The 21,335-nt window shown below is 42.0% G+C and overlaps 1 protein-coding gene across 7 annotated transcripts in view; it reads left to right on the forward strand.

The window, feature by feature from the left end:
• The window catches only part of SOX5 (SRY-box transcription factor 5), a 651,312-nt gene extending 635,857 nt beyond the window's left edge, over window positions 1–15,455 (forward strand). For all 7 annotated transcript variants that reach the window (XM_075160498.1, XM_075160507.1, XM_075160488.1 and 4 more), the window contains 3 exons: window positions 147–320; window positions 6,072–6,288; window positions 9,648–15,455. In XM_075160498.1, coding sequence (XP_075016599.1) covers window positions 147–320; window positions 6,072–6,288; window positions 9,648–9,951 — 695 coding nt within the window. In that variant the 3' untranslated portion in view covers window positions 9,952–15,455. The remainder of the gene's footprint in view (window positions 1–146; window positions 321–6,071; window positions 6,289–9,647) is intronic.
• The last annotated feature ends 5,880 nt before the right edge of the window (window positions 15,456–21,335 follow it).

Here is a 21,335-nt window from a genome sequence, read left to right on the forward strand (position 1 = left end):
TACTGCTTCAAGTAAAAAGAAGAAACACCATTAACCTATTGTGAACACTGACTCATAGAATGTGCAGCACCTGGCGTAGGTTGCTGATGGCAGAGGAAGCTGCATAATGAAACACAAGCTGGGAATGTTTTTCTGTCTCTTTTTAGGAAGTGCAGGAGTTTCAGAGTCTAGAATTTATCGGGAATCCAGAGGGCGTGGTAGCAATGAGCCCCATATCAAGCGCCCAATGAATGCATTCATGGTGTGGGCTAAAGATGAACGGCGGAAGATCCTTCAAGCCTTCCCTGACATGCACAACTCCAATATCAGCAAGATACTAGGTAAGAATGGTAGAGCGCTGTTCTTTCAGTAGCAAAACTCAAAAACCTTTTGACTGAATAGAGCTGAGCACCTGACGCAACAGAACTAGTCTCTAGAACATCTATTTTGCTGCTTAATGACAGCATCGAGGACAACAGTGATATGAGCTTTCACCGTGCTGCCCAGTTGTATACATTAACCATAACTGAAATGTTCTTGTGTCTTTGTAATTACCGAGATTGTGGTGGTGGTTTTGGTGCGAAAAGATGAACTGAATAGACAAAACCAGTTCATTTCATTAGTCTGTTGAACAAGCACAAAATGACTGCTATCATTTATTTGCCCACGTATTTCATCTAACTAGATTCTGTGGGGTAACACACCACAGTATTTGATTTGTGCCATAGCACTTTCTGTTCAAATTAATGGCCATAGGGAAAAGATCCTAAAATACATCCTTTTATTTTATACGCTGACAGTTTTAAAGGATTTTTATTATGTTCCTGTTATATTAAATTTCCCTTTAGTACATGATCTCTATCACAAGCTGCTTTTATTCTAAATATTCTGAAAAGAATCCTGAAATCAAAAAAAGAAACATCAGAACTAGTTTCCATATCCTCTACCCTTCACGTCCCAAGCAATATTTGTCATGAGCATCGTCTACTGAATTTCATGCCATAGTCGTCCAATTTTTCGCTACTTGCTCAAATTCCCAGGACCACATTCTGTACTAAGTTACTCCTCTCTGACACGCTGAATAATACAGAAGGTGAATAATGAGGATCTCTGAGGCCAATGAATTACTGTTCTGCAGAAAAAAAAAGTATCTGTGACCAGATTGGAGATGTTGCATTTTTACTGATAAAGACTGCGTTACAGGACCTAAGCGTCCCTCAGGCCAGTGGGTAAAAGCTTAAGCAGGGAACATGTTTAGCTGGGCTGCAGGTCTCACTGGTTTTGCAGACAACTTGAGAAATGTAGCGCAATTGTAATGGCAGCGTTAACCAGCTGCAGGGCTGGTAAATATGTTGAGTTTAGACTGGTCAGAGGTTTGAAGTTTAGCTTGATTAGAGTGGTATTATGAAAAGTTAGCAGGGGGCAAGTGGAAATGGGATAAATTGGTCGGAGAGGCAGAATGTATTGGCTGTGGATGGCAGATGTGACGATATTAACCCATGATTAAAAGGGTGATACAAGATGATTAGATTAGTTATGGGAACGGGATTAGAAGGCTAAATTGGTTATGTTGATGGTAAAATAACCTTATACTGGTTAAAAGGGATTACACTGGTCAGAGGTGTACGATATGATTAGACTGAGGACAGGGCAGTAATAGTTTTGGTCTGTTTCTAAATTGAGAGTAGACCTGGTTAAACCTGTTTTTAAATAATCAGCTTCAGAAATCTACAAGATCATTCTGAATGGCCCTTTTCATATAGAAAGTACAAAGAGAGCTTGATGTTTTCCCTCTTAACTGATTGTTTTGGATAACAACCTCCGACAGCACGCTGCTAATTCATTCTGCTTAAAACAGGCGCTTGAGCTGGGCTGACATTTTATGCAGTCTCTGGGGATCCTGGTTGACATTTTAAAGGGCTTCTAAGCATTTTATAATACCCTAAAATCTGGTTTTAATAAGCCATTCTGCTGAAATTGTTAACATAAGGAATCACCTTTTACTATTTGGCGCTAGATCAGGGAGATATGGGGACATCTTTTTCTGATTAGATATACAGTAGTTGGAGTAAAATGTGCAAATTCATTACAGATCCTGTTGAGGTGACAGACAGTATAGCTGACTCCAAACTCTTTCTGTTCTGCTGCCAGATATGGGGAAAAGCAAGGTCTGAAGCAATAAGAGATGATGTTTCTATTTCTTTCCAGCATCGCATTTAATTTTTTTATTCCACCTATGCAATGGAGAGGGATGTCCTGACATCTTCTTTCTTGACAGAAACGTTACAAAGGTCTTCCCTCAATTGCAAAAGGCCAGTCTTTTGAAGTCAGCAGGGAGCTCGCTGTTAACTGGCATAGGGTAAGCAACTAGAAGCTTACAGTTCGGCCAGGTATTAGGGTCTCTTTATTAGAAAGCCACAATTTTTCCTTACCATTTTTTTAGCAGCACTACTACACATTGAGGTCAGAGAGCTCGTTGTCACGGAGAGTAGCTTAGATGGAGTTGTCACTGATCGAGGGTCATTTTTATAGTCCCAGCACTAGAATTCTCTAGGGATTATATTTGACACTGTGGTATTATGTTTTGAGCATAAAAATTAGATACATGGATTTGTCACTAAATTCATCTGTGCATACGTTTGTCATCCATCTGTTCATTGCAACTTAAACTTGTGGATAATGATTTTTTTTTAGTAAATTGTTAAAAAAGTGCTAAAATGGGTCTGCTGGACCCTATCAATTTAATAATGCATTGTTCAGATATTTTTGTAAATATTTTAATTAATTTCACTGAGAAATCTACATAAAGAGATTAGGAAAAGATGAAGTTAGATACTACCTTCAGAAATTCTCTCCTGGATGTGTAAGTCTGTGAATGCAAACCTATACACATACCTATACAGTATACAAGTGTTTGTGTATGTGAGGGTATTTTTTCAATGTAAAATCAGCCTGATTCAGATACTCAGATTGAAAAATGTCAGTCTAATGGCCTGAAAGTTAGGCAATATTACAAGCAGCTGAAAATTCTTGTCGGAGAAGCTTGGCTTAAAATCAGCGGTAAGCAGAGCTCCTAACCCCACCTAGGGCATGCGCGTGTGTGCCGGGGCACACATGGGAGCATCCCTTTTCTGCCCTGGACTCAAAATAGCTGGTCCCCTACAGCCGTCTTCACAGTCATCGTGTGGGCACAGCTCTAACTGCCCTAGCTGCCCTTGGGGGTAGGAGCCATCTTTGGTGCTGCAAAGTCTTACCATTTTCTCATTTATTTTCTGAATACCTCAGCCACCAGATCAGGGAGAATTGTGCGAGAATCCTGCTTGTCATTATGCATACATCCAGGGAGGGGAACGGGTTCTTGTTTCTATAGTCAAGGAGAAAAGCCTTGCATACTTGACCCCCTCAAAGCTTTCTAACACAGATGGTGAGCAGGAAGCTCACCCAAGAGTGTAAATCTTCCCTTAGAAAGAAAGATTTTTTCAAAGTTCTTCAGTCACACTTTGTTTGGGCTTGGGCTTGGCACTGTGCATAGGTACCCATGCCTGCCTGTGTGTGTTTATAGACACATAAAACAGTGGCAGATAAAGCCATTACAAATATATTTTGTCCAAACACAAGGTACTTTTAACCAGTTTTAGTATGTTGATTGACAATACTCATTCATAGCTTAGCTTGCCTGTGGGTGCAAATTCACAGATCAGAGTTATATATTCTTCAAACTTTCAAAATTTCAGATTAAGACCAATCAGAGAGCTGGTTGGATTTTGTATATTACTAAGAAAATACGTGAAAATAATAAAATGTAAAAAACAAGGGTTTATCATCAGAAAATGTGCCCTTTTTCAAAATTTATTTTGACAGCATTGTTTGTTTAATTATTTATGATACTTCAAAACATACTAGTAAATTATATTTAGTATATTTTGTAAAAACAGTAAAGTCATAGTAAGAGGCGGTATCACTGCAGAAAGCAGCTATTAGAAATTTGCTAGGAAGAGAGGTGAGATTGCCAGAATTTTTGTTGTATTGAGTTTGCAGCTTAGGAAGGAAAAACATAGCAAATGACATTTATGTATAAATATTGTATGTGTAACTGTATGTACAAATATTATGCATCAAAATTTCAGTTTTTATGGCCCTGATCCTGCAAAGACTTACGTGTTTGCCTAACTTCACCCACTATTTATCTTTTCACATGAGGGGGTAGGAATCTGCCTGTCCAGATCCGACTGTAGGATTGCAGCAAGTGAGCTAGCACAGTGAAAGAGGAATTGTGCTGGGATAGAACATTTTCATGGCAATTTTGCAACAACTGATTTTAATTTCTACCTTTCTGTCTGTCCATCTGTCTCAAAATATATCTGAGTTCCTACATTGCAGGTCCCCTCACAGCATGTAAAGCAAATGTCAAGATTTGTTTAAAGACTGAGGTTTTCAACTTTATTATTCATAAATAAATAACTGATTCATCGGCAGGAAATGGGGCTGGGGCTGCTTTTCTAAGCCACTGGGACTACAGCAGGTCTGTGATTAGAGGACTCTAGATTTAGACTAACTTTCATGATTCTCTTCATATGCTAAAACGCCAGTGTGCCAGTGTCTGTGAGGTAGAATTTGAAAGTAGACCTACATCTGGGCATCTTCCAGTAGAGCTCATATGCTTTACCCTGAATTCTTAACATCATTCAACACAGGCCCTATCTATGTTTCCATCTTATGCAGCATTAGTAGGTGTTACGTGTTTTGGCAGTCTCCACATGTTTATCACTGTGTCATTTAGCCCAAAATCTAGGAGGTACTACATGTGGAAAGTTGGTGTCACTTTTTCTAGCCGCTCTCTTTGCCAGAAAAAGCTTGGAATGATTTCTTTGCAGGAGACAAAGCTGCTGACCAGGATTCTGGCCGCAGAGGGTTGCTGCCCTGTGTAACACTGAGCCCTGCCACAGATCCCCAGGCACAGGCACTACCTCTGTATGATATACGAAATGCCGTGCAGGAGTTTTAGTCCAAATCCTAGAAACCATCTAGTCACGCTAATATGGTGCTGTGCCTAAGCTAATAACAATGTAATTAAACTGTTTCCCCATTCCAGAACTCGCTGGAGGATGTCTGCATGTTACGTGTTGTAAGCGTCAGGAGAAATGATGGTTTTGACTCCAAAGTAATGTTTGCTAAGAAAGGGGTGTGCATTGCTCCTCTTCAGAACAAAGACATCATTATTTCCGATTCGGTTTATCTCTAGTTGTGAGGTCCGGCTTTAGCTCTTCACTCCAGAAGCCCAAACTGCAGTTTGGAATAAAGATTCAAAGAGCAATGGGGAAAATGGTATCAATAATCAGAAGGGGCCTTTCTAGAGGGAACCGAACTTTTCTTTCCTGGGAAGGGATAACGGCGCTCTCTATATTGCGAGTCTTAGGGGCACAGTGAGCTAAGACCAGCCTGAGTAATAGCATGAGTTAAGTACAGTATGAGTAACTGTAAAAAATGAAGAACAAGAGGGAGTCAAGTACGACATATGACATTATGAACCCATTAAATTGAGAAACTATTCGAACTTTTTTTCCAATGGGAAAATTGACTGTTTTCCAATAAAGTTTTCCTTCTAGGCCACATGTTTCACAGCTTGGACCATTCCTGTTACTTGAAATGTATCTTAACCTGAAGCACTTCTATAGTTCATGGAAAAATAAAGTAGGATAACTGATTCAAGAAATTTTACTTTCTGCTCCCGTACTGTGTCCTTTAAGAAATATTAGTTTATAAATTTCAGGAGGTATTTGAAAACGATTGCTCCTTATCAGGATGATGGTTTTACTTCCCACCTGAAAGACATTATAATGTAGATAAGTTTCAGTAAAATATTGAGTCAAAACTTCCAGTATCATCCCTCTCTGCCTCTTGGCCATACGCAAGAGGTTTACCAGTCAAATACAAACAAGACCTGACCCCTGTCTAGAAGCTCTGACAGATTCCCAGCCCGAAGCGATATGACCGTAGGTATCTTGTTCTGGGTGACCTATTTGTTTCTCTGCCTTTCGGTGTTTGTGGATGAGTAGAATCTCATTTCTCATTCTTTTTTTTTTCTGTGACAGGATCTCGCTGGAAAGCTATGACAAACCTAGAGAAGCAGCCATACTATGAGGAGCAGGCCCGACTCAGCAAACAGCACCTGGAGAAATACCCAGACTACAAATACAAGCCAAGGCCGAAGCGTACCTGCCTTGTAGATGGCAAAAAATTACGCATTGGCGAGTACAAGGCTATCATGCGCAACAGACGCCAGGAGATGAGGCAGTATTTTAATGTTGGGTATGGGACCTTTAAAAACTACTGCTCATAGCAAAAAAATTTTTCAGGGAGAATTCTTAATTCAGTGTGGTAAATGTTATATTTTATTGGCAAGGACATTATATATTGCTAACAGAATATGAAGCTTATACTTTAAAACAATGTGTTCCAGGAGGAAGTTAGGCAGTTAGGGATTTTTTTGTTGGCTCTGCTATATACTCATCTTACAGCTTCGGCCAACTGTGTCATTTCCACTCTGATCATGCAAAAGAAAAAAAAAAAGCTTCAGATTTTCCAATGAAACGTAAGTCTTCTAATAAAGCCTTCTAAGTATTACTTTATTATGAGGCCTCAGAGAGTACATCTGAATAAATCTATGGTAGTGCCTCTTGATCCAAAAGCCAAAAATACAAGTTTGCATTCAGGATCATCTGTGGCAAGTGGTCTGCAAAAGGACTGCTGAACATACTGAACTTGACCTGGAATAGGGGCTTGGCTCACTTAATTCATATCAGGCATGAAGTTGTCTGCGTTGTTCATCGTGACGGCATTTGTCATACTAGGGAGTGTCTTCCTGAATGTTTTGTGAGCATAAATTTCAAGAAGACTGGTCCTGATAAACAGCTAATAGATCAGCTTGATATGATTAGGTTAAAATCTGCCTAGAAAACTAGCATGGATTTTCCTTCTGCAAAGACTCCTTGGTTTTGGTTACAGCAGATCAAAAGAATCGGAAGTAATCAAACATTCTGCAATATTTCTGTATTCGCTCCAGAAAATTAGAAGCTACACAGTGGTCTTAAAAAAAGCAAAACCAGCAACAAGAACGGCCCTCAGAAATAACGGAATTTCTGTTTTGTTTCATCTGAATTTGGAATCATTTTAATATTAACTGAGTTGCACATCTCTCTAGTTAACGGCTAGAAGTAGCAATAAAGGAGAGGATATCTGTCCAGCAACTGTTAAGTGTCATCAGACTGTGTTTTAAACAGCTACAGTGTGCATTGTTATAGTAAGCTGCTCAGCAGAGAAATTTGAGCTGCTTAACCCTGTGGCGCTGGCAGGTCCAGTGATCCCAATGGTAAGCACTGAAACAAACACAGGGAAGTCAGCCAACATTTGGCATCAAGAGATTAAAAAAAGAGGAGGAGGGCCTTCTGGAAAAAGAATAGGTGGCAACAGAGCCCCAAAACACTGCTTATCTGGTTAACACGCGTGCTTCATCATGGGGAAAAAAATTAACCTTGTAACATTCTGCATATTATTTAGCTTTCCAAACAAGGCTGACATTGAGATCAAGACATTTCAGGAGATAATTTGCACTGGGGCGTTAGAGCGCAGAACCTGGGGTGAAACCTTTGTAGAAGTTACTGACAAAGCGGCCGATGAGCGCAGTGGGGTCGGTGTTTGATGCTGGCAGTCGCAGCACTACAGCTGCATTCCTGGTTTTAGTTCCCCATCTGCTGCATCAGCCGGTACAGGTCATTTAGGGCTAAACTTCTAAACGCCAGTCCAGCTCCTGCCTGGGCACCAAAGCAAGTGACCGGGCTTACAAGAGCTGTGGCGATGCCAACTGCTGGGACACGCTGAAAGCCTGTCTGAAGGCATCACAATGGGAAGGACTGGGCATTTTTTGCAACTCTTGTACTTAATTCTGCTGTGTCTCAGTGTCCTCATCTTTAACGGTGGTAGGGTAAGCTCACCTCACTGGACTGCTGAGAGCCCTAATACCTTGGTATCTGAGGACTGCTTTAAGGTCCTCTGGAGTGGACATCCTACAGAAGTGGAAAAATACTATTCTTATATTATTTAATATTTGAAAAGCACTCTGAAAAGCACCATTTAAGTGCAAAGTGTTCCTATTGTTAAATATTAAAAGCAGTTTAAGTGTGCTGAATCTTGTTACAGAAATGCTGACTCCAGAAAACAAAGCCTTCCTACTGAATTAAGAATAAAATGCAAATTAGATCCGCTCCCTACTTCAAGAGCTGTATCTTCAGCTGACACGACTTCTACTTGTTTCAGAAACACGGAAATAAGGCCTGTGCGGAGGGAGGCCTCGCTCGAATGGCAGGCAGGAAGTATCTGAAAATGCAGCAAGCAATTCCAAACAAATGTAAAGCTGTTTGGCAGAGGAAAGTCTTTCAGGATCACTGTACTGTGCAAGGCTTACTGTACAGCCAGGGCACAGGCAGGCAGGGGAACAGGGGAGGGTTTCATTCTTAATTAAGAATGTTCATCTCAAGAGACTCTGCCCTGTCTCCTGTGGCAAGGCTTTTCAGTGCAGATGGACACACCGCTGATGACATTACAATGTGCAGCATGTACTGAAGAGTATTACTGCAATGGAATTACTTCATGCAGCAAGGAAACAAAAGGAGCATGAATTTTAAACCTCTAGGCTTGTTGGGACCCTGAAGCTTCTCAGGGAAACAAGCACTGGTATAACACAGCTAGTGTTCTTGATGCAAAGGGAATTTCTATGGCCTGGAATAATAATTCTTTCATTACTGCAGACAGGTTTCCGAGGCTTAGACGCCATATAAAGGCATCCTGTAGAGGATTTTCTCAAATGCTCATGTTGCTTGCTTGCTTTTTATTTATTTTTAAATAATGCATGCTTCCGTTTTAAGTCTGCCTTTTCCCAATTTTATCCACCTTCCTTCGAAGGTTCTGCTTTTCACAAGTGCCGCTTACCGTGGAAACTATCACCTCCCAGTGGGAGGCTCTCAGTGATCATCCTATAAACCCATGTTGACCCCAGAAAGCCCACTGTTCCTCTCCCTATTAATGGCCGGGTCTCTGAGTGAACGTGGAGTAAACATTGCCTCTCTGGAGAGACCTGCCTTGCTTTCTCCTCATCCACTGGTACTTTCCTACAGCACCTCCCCGTTCCTGTGCAAACTACCTAGCCCTCGCCGCGTCTCTCCTGTTGGCAATGTGTTACTTTTATGTCTGGTCCTGCCAGTAGCTGGGATTATTTAAAAGGAAGATTTTCAAAATGTATGTTTTTTAAGTTGGACCACAGTTGAAAGGATGTTTATTTTTGGCTGGCAGCTCGTGGGACACCCAGTTTACCCAGTAAAGAAGTTTGCGTCACAAGCAAGCAAGCTGAAGCTGTGTAGTTCAGGTACAGCTAGAGATGTTTACAGAGATTGGGTTTTCTTATCAGTGAGATTGGTTTGGGCTTGATGTTCGTTTCAAGAGCACCAGTTGGTGAGTCTGGAATATTGATATAAGGGTTGTCTTGCATGGGCCGCTCAGGAGCTTCCTTTGCATGCCCAAGAGCATATGCTATGGGCTTGCAAAGTGCTGTTGTACTTGCCCTCCCTTTACTCCTTCCAGTATTCAAACGTCCTTTTACTTTTTCTCCACGGCAGGCAACAAGCACAGATTCCCATTGCCACCGCGGGCGTAGTTTACCCAGGAGCCATTGCCATGGCAGGAATGCCTTCCCCACATCTGCCCTCCGAGCACTCGAGCGTGTCCAGCAGCCCGGAGCCCGGGATGCCCGTCATCCAGAGCACTTACGGCATCAAAGGCGAGGAGCCTCACATCAAGGAAGAGATGCAGACCGATGACGTCAATGGAGAAATCTACGATGAATACGATGAGGAAGAGGATGACCCCGATGCGGACTATGGCAGTGACAGTGAAAATCACATTGCGGGGCAAGCCAACTGATCAGGGTCCAAATATCTCGTGACCTACAGGACTTCAAGGAGAAAAGAAAAAATAAATAAAGCCCCATCTGGTTTATCCTTGCCAGTGGCCAAGCACATTAACTTTCTCATACACTGACTGTTACTTTAACTGTTAGTCTTAACTAGTTGGGACATCAGCTGACTAATAGACATCAGCCTGCATCAGAAGAAAAAAGGCTCAGAAGAAAGGAAACAAAGACAACGACGACAACAACAACAGAATGATATAAGCTATGGGTAAAATAATGCCAGTAATTCAGCTGCTATACCCAAGCACTGAAGTCTTACCCGTCGACCTTTTATTATTATTATTTTTTTTTCAAATAAACTTTATGGCTGTTTGTTCTACAATGTTCTAGAAATTCTCACTCAGGTACACAGTGCCAACAAGTGGCTTGTGAATGTGTTTTGTTGTTTTGTGCTACAGTTTAAAGAGAAATAATTTTTTTTTTTTGGTAATGCACCTGACAGGAAAGAAAAAAGATAAAATTCCTTTGACCCCCTCTGTCTCCTCCTCCTCCTCCTCCTCCTCCTCCTCCCTGGCAAATCTGGGTCAGAAGTGTGTGTGTGCGTGCGTGCGTGCCTGTGCGCGTGGCTGGCAAGGAAGGAAGTGGGGAGTCTGTTTCTGTTAACCCCAACAAGCAATTATTTCCTTTCAAGAGAGGACTTCTCTTCATCAGTTGCACACCATACTGAGTCTTTGAGCAAGTGCCAAATTTGTACTAAAGCGCTGAACTAGTCCAATTTGCTTTTTTTTGGTTGGTCTCTTCTTGTTTTGTTTTTCTTTTGCTTTTCTTTTGCTTCTTGCTCTGTCTTAAGTTAGGACAGTGTTGTATCTTAGACAATCCCTTGAAGAACCTGATATACCAGCAGCTGGTGAGATTAGACGTATATTTTTGGTTTTCGTTTTGCGTTTTAAAGGAAACTGTAGGTGCCGTTCTCAGGTGAAAAAAGAGAGAGAGAGAGAGACGTAAGAAATTTAGAGAAAAAATATTTTATGATCTTGGATTTTCATGTGTGCGTGTTTATGGTACTAATAAGAATAATATTGGACTATTGTGAGCAAAAAGCATGTTCCAGAATGAAGTCCCGCACCCTCCAAATGACTTGGTCTGTAAGGAGCCTTTGCTTTTAATTTACACTTCAAGTGGCAGCGTATGCAACATAAAAAAGGCTTGTCCAAAATGTCATTTGTTCAGCACAGGACAGGGCAACTGGAAATGTTACCTCCTCGCTGAGCGTAATTAGGTTATTGTGATGTCCAGTTTTAATGAACTTGTACCTTCAGGGTGGCTGAGAACTGATCTCTGATTCAAAAGGCAATTTTTTTTAACTGACATTTTTTTCTCCTTTGCACTTGCAGAAATCCATTTTTATCATGTTTGTGTAGGAAGGAAGACTAATAGCTATGAAGAGATTTCCATATTCAAAGTGGGCATGTAAGAACCCGAACCTTTGTGGTGCTGATTTTCCCTAGCTGTTGCCTCTCTCAAGAGAAAAATTGTTCTCCTGGGCTAAAATATTTTCAGCGTTGTTCTAGAGCCCTTAGATATGTTGGTTGGGCAGTTGTGCCTGCCTTGGGCAACAGCGACCAGGTGAGGAAGGTGGATTTACACAAGTGTAATCCTGAGCAGAAGTTAGCCTCTTGTATTTCCAGTAAAGTAACTGAATGTTAGGCTTTATTTCAGAAAAAAAGAATGTAAATACAAGTGAATCAGAGTCTCTTTTCATCTCCTCACTCTGATCTTCCTGTAGAAGGAGAGGACCCAGGTTCATGTAGCAAGACAGAAGCATTAGATCTAAACCAACCAACCAACCAACCAACCAACCAAAAAGGCTACCTCTAATTTCAAACAGCAGCTATCCCGGAGCTCCTCTCTGGCCTGGGAAGCAAAGTCTTAGGATCGCACTGAGACAAAAGCCTTCCTGTGAGTGGGTTTTCTAACTGAGGATGCCACCTTTATATTCATGGTGCTCCCTGGTAAATTCCTACTCCTAGAGGGGGACTCATTGCTGTCGTTATCACTTTTACCTTGTAAAGATCGCCCTGTGCATCTTAGTGCCAGTGAGATCCCAGCCCAAGCATTCCCCAGAACCATGGTCTTCAGTACCGGGCAACGTTGATTTTGCAAATGCTCCCTTAATCGGGCAAATTTAGCCCTTGGTGCAATCAGCCATTTAAGTCCAGGTGCAGGATGAAAGGGGCAGGCGGGAGGAGAGACTGGGAAGGAGGATGGGGAGGGTCTGTATTGGCCTCCTGAAATCCCACTTGAAGTGTAACTTGACCTCTGCAGACCTTGCGCAAGCAAACAAGCAAATGCCACTGAAGACTTAGGACAATACTCCGACGAGCGGTTTGGACGTGTGATAGTTTTACCCTGCAACATCTGTTTTCTTTTTCTCCTGTTTTCCCTTTTTTGATTTCCACCTCTGCCTTGAAAAATTCTTTTCTATTTTCTCTCTCTCAGAAGATTTGCTCTGAAGTTATGCTTGGAGTAGCTGATCATATCCTCCATGTCAGAGAGGGTTCTTTTTGTTTGTGTTTTATGGCTGTGTTGGGTTTTTTTTTCAGTTGAACTGCCTCTTCTTGCTAGTGTTGTAATGGTAATTATAATAATAATAATAATAATGGTCAGCTGTTCCCAGATTAGTAAATTATGTATAATTTATTTTATCCCCCCCCTTTTTTAACTTTATTTTATTCTGTTCTAATTTGGCAGTGCAGCAAATGAAGCTGTTAGGCTATTTAAAATGGATACCCCCCCCCCACCTTGCCTTTTTATATATATATAAATATATATATATATACATATGAAAACAAATCGCTTCTTCTTCTGCTCACACCATTCCTCTTTCTTTTATTTTAATTTTGGCCCCAGCCATGTCAACTTCTGATGTTTATTATGATGGAGTGAATTAATGGGAGTGTTGTTTTCAATCTTAATTAACTTCTGCTCTCTCATCACTCATTTTAGTTATTTAATTACACCAGTCATCTAGAGCCAATTTTTTTGAAGCACTCTGTTTGGATAAGAAGGAAAAAAAAAATAGACAATTGTTTTTATATCATTATTATGTACAATGTGAAAACAGGTATTTGCTCCTTTTTTTTTTTTTACTTTTAAATTTGTTCCCTGTCTTTGTGAACAAATTACTTCTGACTCTTGTGGGTTCACCTCACATTTGCTGGATGCTTGATTTCCACCACGTTATAGACACTCTCTGGTTTAATTGTGTCACTTTGGGCTACCAGAATACTTTGTTTTAGCTCCAGGTAGGTGCCACTGCGGCAGGCGTGATTGGAGCGAGTCTTAGACGCGTGGGCTGGAAAGCCGGCCTCGGGGAAGTCAACGGGAAAAAGGCCCTTTGACTTCAGCGGGACCGAATTTCACTCCCCAACTATGGGCCGCGCTGCAGGAGACGCTCCTGGAGGTAGCCCCGTCTCCGCGGGCAGGGTCGGTCCCGCGCCGGAGGAGCGCCTGTGCCGGGGCCGCAGGACCGAGCGCTGCTCTCGGCGATGGACGGCGCGACAGAGCCCTTCCCCGGGAGCACTCTGCTCTGCTCGCTGCCTTGGCCCGGACCGGGGCTCAGATGAACGCTGATTTTGTTACCGTACACATTTCCGTCTGAGAGGCTACACTAGAGCCTGGGGTTCAGTCAGGCTTTTGGAATGGGTAGCTTTAGCAGACTATCCACGTCCTGCATTTGGATGTTGAAACCGATGCAGCAATGTTAAAAAGAAAAAAGGCAAAAAAAAAAAAAAAAAAAAAGGCTCTGGGGTCCCAAACCAGCAAAATACTTAACGCCTGTGCTGATGTTTTGTTGGGTCCAAGGATGAGCGCCCATATATCCTTCGGCAGTAGAAGACCAGGTTTGAAAATGAGGCCCTGTTTGTCCCTCTTTAATTTCTTAGAAAAAACAAAACGAAGCAAAACATACATTTATAAAAAGATCTTCTTGTCTTGTTTCTTTTTTTTCCTGGGTTCTGTGCCCTGGAGCGTGTAGAAAAACCAGGTTAGAAGAGATTAGGATCGTATTAACCTAAAAGCGCATCGAGGCCCTAGTGCCGAGGTGGGCTTCGTTCCCCTCTTCCCCGGGAACCTGGTGAGCGAGGGTGGTCTTGGGGCGCTGCCGGAGGGGGTGTACAGGCCGCCTCCTCCTCAATCGGGGGAGCGCTTGCGCCGTGCGTCTCATGGGCTTCCGAAAGAACACCACCAGCAGTGGGGAAAAGGGGAAAAGAAAGAAGAAAAAAAACTGAGGCACTTGCTTCTAAGCTCAATTAAATAACACAGAGTATATCCTTTTTCAATTTATTCATGCCTTATATTAGTAAAATAGGATTTTTAAGTGCATTTAACATCTTTATTTAACCGTTCCGCTATATTAATCAGGCCCCCAGAAAAGAACACTAGCTATTATTATAGCATTTAATTAGTTTTGTAACCAAATCCTCTTATTACGAATGCATATGGAAGAAATTCTTTCTTCGAAGACATTATTTCAAAGATTTGGTTACTGCAGTAGACTTTCTCTTTAATTAAATCATTTTTTAGAAAGTAAATTGTCTTTAACCTTTTTACAGCACATTTTCAGAGCTTTTTCTTTTTAATCCAAAGAGATGAGCTGTTATTGTCCCCGAAGAAGCCTCTGACATCACGTTCGTAACATCAGAAATAATTATACTCCGTGGAAACGTAGACCTTACTTAGCAAGAATTCATCTGCTAGAATGAATGGCAACTCTATGATATCTCGTACGTTTAAGGGCATGATGTATCGGATAGGAAGTATTTTTGTCTGCCCACTTCTCGCTAGAATCATACCTTCAATTTTGCAAAGAACTGTGTGTAATTCACTAAATGTGGATTCAAGTGTATCCTCAATTCACAGGGCATGGGCTGGCTGTTTAGCTTGGTTTATATTTACATTTTTTCGACTTTATCTTAACTTGTCAGTTTCCCAGATTGAAGAACATGTCAAGTTCGTTTTTTCTACTGACTGATTTCTCTACTCCCCAGTGTTTTTGTCACTGGTTTGCTGAAACAGTATTTATATAGCTCCATTGGCTCTAAAGCTCTTACTCCTTCTAACGTTTTGGATTTTACAAGTGAAATGAAAATAGAAAAGAAATAGAGACAATCAAATGCCTGGAGCTTAAAACAAAGTATGTGCAACCTACCATCTCACTTGAAATTTAATAAAGAAATAATTATGTAAATATAACATAGAGTTATAGATTTATATTTTGTTCATAACACATAGTGTAATATAAGTTGTATATTTTCATGTTTTGGTTTTATGTTATCATTCATGCCACAATAAATAAAAAAAAAACAGGAGTTGATGTACTCTTTAAAAAAAATACAATGTGGGTTGCCACCATCCTGGGTTTTTGTTTTTGGTTTTTGGTTTCTTTTGCATTCCCCTTTTTCAGTATTATTGCCCTGCAAGGCACCAATAAAACAGCAAATGTGTTCTTTACCTATCCTGTGGTCTGTTTCCCACTTATTATAGCGAAGGGTGCGCTAGTTAATCTTCTTGTCAGGAGGACAAAACACCTGGGCTCAAGGAGCAAAAAATGAGATTTAGACTCGGCTTACCAGTCTGCTCCAAAATTCAAGGTTTTCATCAAATCATGGGAAAAAAATTCACCCCATCTTTAAAATACCAGTATTAAACCAGAAGAAGAAGTTGGTTCTTGCACAATGTAGATTGTGCAATTTCCAGTTCAGAGTCAGGGCACCTCATAATCGGGGATGGTTGAATCCAGAGGTTTGGCCCGTGCCCCCCTTCCTAGGTTACATTCACTTTCTACAGGCTTATCTGTTCGGAGACCAAAGCAAATTCAGGGAAATACCCAATTATAAATGCTGATGACACAAAGCTATGAAAAAAATAGCTCTGCTCATAGTTAGTCAAAATGTCCCAACATGCTGCCTAAACAGTTCATGAAGTTTTGACAGCAGCATATGGCACGAAGTGGGATGAGATGAATTTGTACCTGTTTTTGACAGTAAGTTATTCTGATGGGTGCTTACTCTCAAGTGCCTACGGCTTGACAGATGCCATTCTGTGGTTCCAGATTTCCTAAAGGGAAAAGGCAATATTTGGGAAAGCAGGAGGTAGCTAGTGGAGGTCCTATGAACCTGCCCGCACTTCTCTTGCTTGCCAGGTTGTCCTCTGTGCTCTCCCCGGGAGCAGGGTGGCACCTGGAACATCCCGTCAGCAAACCAGAGGTCTATTTTGGTAGCTTCACGATACAGCCGGGGCCATATAGAACCTGTCCAGTGGAAGGGGAAATGAACCTGAGCAGAGCCATATAATGCGAGGCTCAGGCCCATAAATGTCAGCATCCTTTAACCCCTTGAAGTCCCTGTGATGAAGGGAGCACCTGTCTACCTGAAAGGCCAGAGGAACAGACATGGCCTCGCTGGGCGGTGTGGCTGTCAAATTACGGTGTAATTTGTATTCAGTGTGCCTGAAACCTTGCCTGCAACTTAAGCCAAGGCAAACATTTTGCTTCTTTGCCCTTTTAGCAAATATGACCCTGTAACAAGGAACACTGCTGCCAAAGCCCCGCTGTCTGATGCTTGTGCTGACGTGGCAGATGCTGCCCACCTGAAGCATCGCTGAACATGTAGGCCTTCTCACCGCCCCACACTGAGATGGAGGGATGTACGATTTCTTCTTTTTTTTTTTTTTTTATGGCTGGGCTGGTACCTAACAGGGGCGACAATGTTCCCTAAACCAGTGGGAAAAAATGTCTAGGAGAACATGAGAGAAGATAAGCTGGAGATATATCTAAATTGTAATATGAGTGGACAAGGCTGAGCTTTGCAAAAACAGGAGTGAAGACCAGTTAAACCCTAAAGATGCAGCTGAAGTAAAAAAAGTTTCTAGAGTGCTTAAGTGATATTATGGCCTAGACTTGGGAGTGGTAACAAGTCTTTCCCCAGATGAGTTGTGGGGTTTTTTTTTTCTTTTCTTTCCTTTTTTTTTTTTAAAAAACGCTAAAGCATTCCAGCAATTGCCTGTAGCAGGAAGGAAGAAAATGAGGATAATTACGACATTAATCTATTTAAAAAAGAAAGACGTGTGACAATTAGCGCATTCCTACCAAGAAAGCAACATACAGAGCTGTATGTGTGTAGGAAAGTGAAAAGACCCCCCACAGAAGCCATGAAAGGTTATGGAAAGCGTATGTGCCTCACGAGAAAGCACAGCGCTGTGACTTCGGCATCAGCGAGAAAGAGTGCACGGGAGCTTGTCGATAAGCTTTCGGTTAATAAATATTCAGCAATGCTGTAGAAAAGCAATGTGGGAGAAGAACAGGCAGTGGCTGTCGGGCCAACCAGTGGAAAGCGCATACTGAAAAGGTACAAAAAGTCTTGTGAAGATATTTATCAAAGTAATCTAGTGCCTGAGACTGGTGGGCTCGAGATAGTTGGAGTAGCTAATTTCAGTCCCCGGGATGCTTACGCTCATGTCTGTTGGTATTGCGGTAGCACCAATGGCCATCCACTGAAATCAGAGGTCGCTTGCAAGCTAACGATGACGACAGGAAAAAGAAAATCACATTGCAGCATCGTTGGCCTAATTCGGAAAGGCTGGCGGTGTCGGCAGCGCTGTGAGCATCAGCTACGCCCCAGCTGCAAAACCTTTCCGCTAACGCACCTATGCAAGGCAAAGAGATGGCAGCCTCCCGTCCCCATTCCGGGCTGGATTTGCAAGGCTGGCGGTTAGCAGACACGATGGGGTTTCGGAGGGTTTTTCTCCCGTAAGTAAATTTGATCCGAAAGCTAGTGCAAAAGAGATCTACAGATTCCCCGGTATCAGCTGTAATAGTTGCTCTCCAGCCTCTGGTCGCAGACTTTATTACGCTTTGGGTCTCAGGGCGTGGTTCAGCCAGGTCACCGGTTCCCGCTCCCCGCACGCCGTGTGCCGCAAAGCACCCACACACGCACACACCTGCCCACCCTTGCTCACTCCACGCCACGGCTGGCATGGCCACTCGAAAATCCTGTCATTGGGAGCTGGCTATCTGTATCCGCCACTTTGAGGGATTAGCCAGTGCTTATTGGTTTGGGGTTTTTTTCGGCTTGCTTCTTTTTTTCCTTCTGGCGGAGCAGCCTTGTCGGAACAGAGCAGGCGCCTGGGGCCGGGGGAGCGGGGAGAGCACCCAGCGCTCAGCCCGAGCCCTCCTCCATCTCGGGGCAGGTTCGGCTCAGAGCACGGTACATCCAGTGAACGGAGCTGTCACCGCCGCACCAGCACTGTACGGTTGAAGGGCACGGGACAGCAGTACCAAGGAATGGTCATTCCTGACCCATTAACCTAATGAAAGCAAACTGCTTGGCATGAGATTATGAATTTATAGATTATGAGTGTGGTCATTTGCAGGCTTACACCAATTTACCTTTTTGGATGCTTCTAAAATTGCTGTCAGAGGCAGCACGGAAAGTTACTTTGGCCAAAAGGCAGGCTTGGCCCTGCCCCCATCCCTGTGGAGGCCAAATCAATTAGGAAGAGGTTAAAGTCACACCAAAATACACCCCTCCACAAAATCAAAAATTCTTCAAGCAGGGAGCCTTTCTGTAGAACTGGCTCTTAATGGCACTAGAATGGTACATACATAATTGAAAATATAATTAAAAGCAGAAAGTTAAGGTTTAGTTAAAATCTGCCAGCCCTGTGTGGCAATCCAAGCTGCAGTTTGAATGGCTTTTTGAGATAAGTTAGACTTGGTTTAAGTCCTGACTGTAAGTTTAGTCTTAGTTAACATTGTCAGGAAGGAGGAAGGAGGGCTGGACTATCACAAATAATGTAAACTGCTCGCATAGGTACAGTTCTAGCCATGTGAAAGACCATTTACAGTGCAAATTATTGCCCGTAGAAAATGCCGTTGGTCATTCCAGGTGCACCGGCGACTAGGGTGAGTGCCAGCCGCACCGATGTAGCTGTACAGTACTGAGTGTCTGCGTGTCTGCGTGAAGACAGGGGCTCAAACTAAGCCCTGAAAAGCCCCTCCTATCCCCCCGCAAGAGCATCCCCACACAGGGATTTGTGTCAGTTTAACTTCACGTTATCAGCGCAACTTTCACAGGCAGTGAATGCCTAACCCACCAAGGATAAATCAATGCCTCTTCTTGTATTTAACAGAGAGATGACTTAAATACAGTAAGTAAATCAAAGTAATTATTTAAAATTAAAATGATTTAAGAGACTTAGTCTGGGAGAATGGCATGGTGGTTAGAGAAGCGGCTGAGACGCAGGACTTCAGCAGGCTATTCCCGACTCTGTCAGGGACTTGCTCTACAACTTCAGGAAAATTACTCGGTCCATCTCTAAGACTGCTATAATAATACCTACTTCAAAGGGGTGTTATGAGGCTTAATTCATTAATGCCTGCAAAGCACTTTGAGATCTTTGGATTAAAGGCGCTACAGCAGTGCAAAGTATTATTAGCTACAGGAAAAAGCTCTCAGGCAAGCATGGCATTAAATGTCTGCGGTTTAAAAAAAATAGGAAGAAAAAAAAAACAACCCAAAGATGGGCAAATTGTGGGTGGTTTGGGGTTTTTTTTTTCCTATGGCCAGGTTTCCATTAGTCAGATCTGTGCTTTGCTAAACCAAGGCCAGGGGTGGTACAGCTCAAGGCCCAGTTTTGCTCTCACTCCTAAAGCTCCCACATTGCAAACATAACTGTTTTGATTTGGGGCTTCTTTTTATCAAAATCCTGACATCGTGGCTCAAAAGCATGTACAACTTCCCACTAAGGACATACCCACTGAATTAAACAGAAAGAAAAAGAAAATAATTTTACCTTGTACTGACTACCTACAATTTTCTAAATTCAGTTTGAGCATTTGCTTTCCCAATAAAAAGTCTACTCCATTTGATTTAAAAGAGGTAAGATTTTTATCATCGGTAATTATTTTTAATTCAGGGGGATCTAAAACACACGAATCAGGGCCTTTTTTATTACCCCCAGTAGAGCTGACCCACCTACTGTGAGCACAATTACAAATGGACAAACTGCAATGGACACTCACAAATGGATTAAATGGAGGGAATTTTTTAATGAGTGCCTTGGTCCCGAGTATTAATTTCTTTCTGATGTTAAGTTTTACAAGCAAACAATTAAAGGGAGCAGGTTTTTCTGTAGGTCCAGATTTAAATCTTGTCTAATCTTATCATTCACTTGATGCCTGCGGCAGCGCCTGTGCAGTAACTCGGGGCACACCGGAGCCCCACAGGGCAGGGGTGAGCCGGATTTCTCCCATCAAAACCAGGCAGCAAAGGTGAGGATACAAGCAAGGTTCCCAAAACAATCAGCTGAAGAGAAATCTTAAAGCTGTCACGTTTACCTTGTTAAGCAAATTAATTCAGATTTTAAGCTTTTTGTATTCTTTGTACCTTTGAAATTTTCAAGTACAACTTACTGACATAAAAATAACCAACAGCCCCCACCACCACCTTCAAGAAAAAAGCTGTAACATAACAGCCTAGAAATTTATTTTTGTTTTTTTAAAGCGTTTCTGACTTTGGTGAGGAAAACCTTTTAACTTCACTTTGTTTCCAGGTCCCATTGAAAGAGAACACAGGGGAAGTGAAGTATAAGTGATTCTGACTCCTGGAGATGCTTTGTTTCTCTTCTGATAGAATATGAAACTTCATGTAGGTGGTGGGTAGAGCCATTGTAACCTGCTTTCTTCTGACTGAATGAGGGAAGTCAATATATTATCGTATCAAGGAAGAAGAAATTATATAGGCGATTCCCCCACAGACAATAAAGACAATTCTGACAGCATGATCAAAACAACTGTATAACTTTTCTTTTCTTTTCTTACAGACACACCAGTGTTTAAATGACAGCTGAAAGAGGATGATGGACTAAACACATCATTCTCTGTTCCAGCTACTTTTTTATAATAGAAATATATCTTGAAGACTATATTCAAGTTGATCAAATAATAAGTCAATTTGTCAATAAAATAGATTAGGCGACCTGTCTGCTGAGATGATATCTGTCAAACAACATATTTTGTTAATACAGTCTGGAAGCAAATGCCTTCACGAAAGACAATACAAAAAAACCCGCAATGCCACTTTTAAGTTTATTGAAACAGAGCGCTGACTTATTTCCGTTATAGATGTTTGGACTTTTTTCCTTTAAGTTCTAGTTGCTAGTTAACAAACCGCAGTTTGGAAAAGACTAGAAACAAGTGTTAATGGCCTGGTGGGCACTGCCTGCTGCTAAGATGTGGCTGGATTTCCAAGCCGCTTGGCAATGCCCACACTGTGGGCACAAGTCATCATTAGTGGGGGTGGTGGAGGGGTATCGCCGTTTCCCCGCACACTGTTTT

The sequence above is a fragment of the Calonectris borealis genome, chromosome 1 (assembly GCF_964195595.1).
Source record: "Calonectris borealis chromosome 1, bCalBor7.hap1.2, whole genome shotgun sequence".
Classification (NCBI taxonomy): Eukaryota; Metazoa; Chordata; class Aves; order Procellariiformes; family Procellariidae; genus Calonectris; species Calonectris borealis.